The sequence below is a fragment of the Trachymyrmex cornetzi genome, unplaced genomic scaffold (assembly GCF_001594075.2).
Source record: "Trachymyrmex cornetzi isolate Tcor2-1 unplaced genomic scaffold, Tcor1.1 scaffold898, whole genome shotgun sequence".
In the NCBI taxonomy this organism is placed as follows: Eukaryota; Metazoa; Arthropoda; class Insecta; order Hymenoptera; family Formicidae; genus Trachymyrmex; species Trachymyrmex cornetzi.
Window position 1 is genome coordinate 119,119 of NW_017300242.1, and position 1,690 is coordinate 120,808.

Below are 1,690 nucleotides of genomic sequence, written 5' to 3' on the forward strand. Positions count from 1 at the left end.
CCAGCGACAAACCAGCGTCAAGCTAGCGACAAGCGTCGAAAGCGGTATTCGCCACGAGTATACGCTAATAAGAGCAAACCCGTGTCTAGAAGAAGTTCTTAGTAGCGAATTTGCTATGACGTCATTAGATGCGGCTTCTAGCGAATAAAAGTCGCCCGTGTAAATCACGCTTAAGCAAGTTCGAGTTCAATAATAAATTCATAGCAGAAGCTTGGTGAAGAAAACTTCTTGTAAAGAAGAAATTACGAATAGAAACTTTACTATATTTTATATAATTATGAAAAACAGTCACAGGAATTAGTTGAAACTTTCACTCCGATTTTATTTTTCCCTGTCTCTTATGTTTTAACAAGGAGCTACTAAACGTGTATAACTGAGGACAATGTTCTGTCTCAGCCGTAATAACTGTCATAATTATAATTATAATTACATAATTATATACATACACTTTTGTGCCTAAATCTGACTTGAGTTACAGTGGCTATCAAAAAGTAACCACTTTCGATCAACATATAATTTTACAATAATTTTTGTCAACCTATTTCTTAATTTATAATTTGATAAAATTATTGTTTATAAGGGACACGTATTTTTTTTACTAAATATTTTCATGTAAATATATATGTTTCTGTTTCTGAAAAAAATGTCTCTGAAAATTAAAAAATTAAGTAGTAGAATGACATCAAAATATGACATAATGACATCTATTTTGATCTACAAGACGTCACTTTGTTATTTAGGAAACATAATTTAATATTTTACGTTTCAAGCTTCATAGGTGTATTATTTGCGCGCCTGACTCTAAACGCCCTTATTCTTTCCAATTCTTTAATATTTTACTTCTCAATTGTGCTACGAAGAGTTCAAAAAGACCCTGTATGTATACGCGCGCGTATGATTATAATCTTTACATTTTACAGCAGATGTTCCAAGAAGAGATCATATTAGGAGCTCACCGAGTATTATGGAGGCATTTGCTCGCTGGACAAGCTTATCCACAGTGTTCTTGAACTCCTTGGATTCTTTAATCCTGATTTGCGCTCGGAACACTTCACCTAGGCGCGGTCTGCCCAACAGTGCCATTTTCTCCTCTTCCGTTCTCTCCTCCGGCTGCTTCAGCTCCGCCGCTGCAGCGATTCCTGCTTCCGCTGAAACCAGAAAATCGCATCTTGCTACTTTAATAATGTCGGGACACGTTCTATAACAGAATAAGTGGGAAGCCGATTCATGGTCAGATAAGAACAGCGAAACAGTTTCTGTTAATTAACAGTTTTAATTAATTCCAGTCTGGCATAATAAATATGCGAGTCATATCGTTGTAAACTTCTTTACAGGATATTTTTGGATATCGAATGACCCATTTTTGCGTTTGCAAAATGCTGAAAGTTTTAAGTACCTCCAAGAAGAGAGTTTTAACATCGAGGAACATTAAGATACGGACAGTTTTGAACCAAGTTAAATTGAGGCAATTTTAAGACAAGTTATTTAAAAAATATACAATAACTCTTATATTATATAAAGTTATAAAATTGTATATAGAGCACATTTTACTTAGACTTTAAAAATTATTATTAACTATTCTTTAAAAATATTTTATTTTTTGTTCAGATAATATTTTCTCAAAAAATCACGATATTATTTTTAATATAATATTGTTATTATTTTTATTTCTTCTATTCATATATTGCTG

The 1,690-nt window shown here is 32.8% G+C and overlaps 1 protein-coding gene across 1 annotated transcript in view; it reads right to left on the reverse strand.

The window, feature by feature from the left end:
- Nucleotides 1–1,144, reverse strand: part of LOC108769341 (sodium/calcium exchanger 1) — a 24,049-nt gene extending 22,905 nt beyond the window's left edge. Inside the window, exon 1 of the mRNA XM_018520255.1 lies at nucleotides 957–1,144. Within this exon, the coding sequence (XP_018375757.1) occupies nucleotides 957–1,083 (127 nt within the window). The 5' untranslated portion in view covers nucleotides 1,084–1,144. The remainder of the gene's footprint in view (nucleotides 1–956) is intronic.
- Between the last annotated feature and the right edge of the window lie 546 nt (nucleotides 1,145–1,690).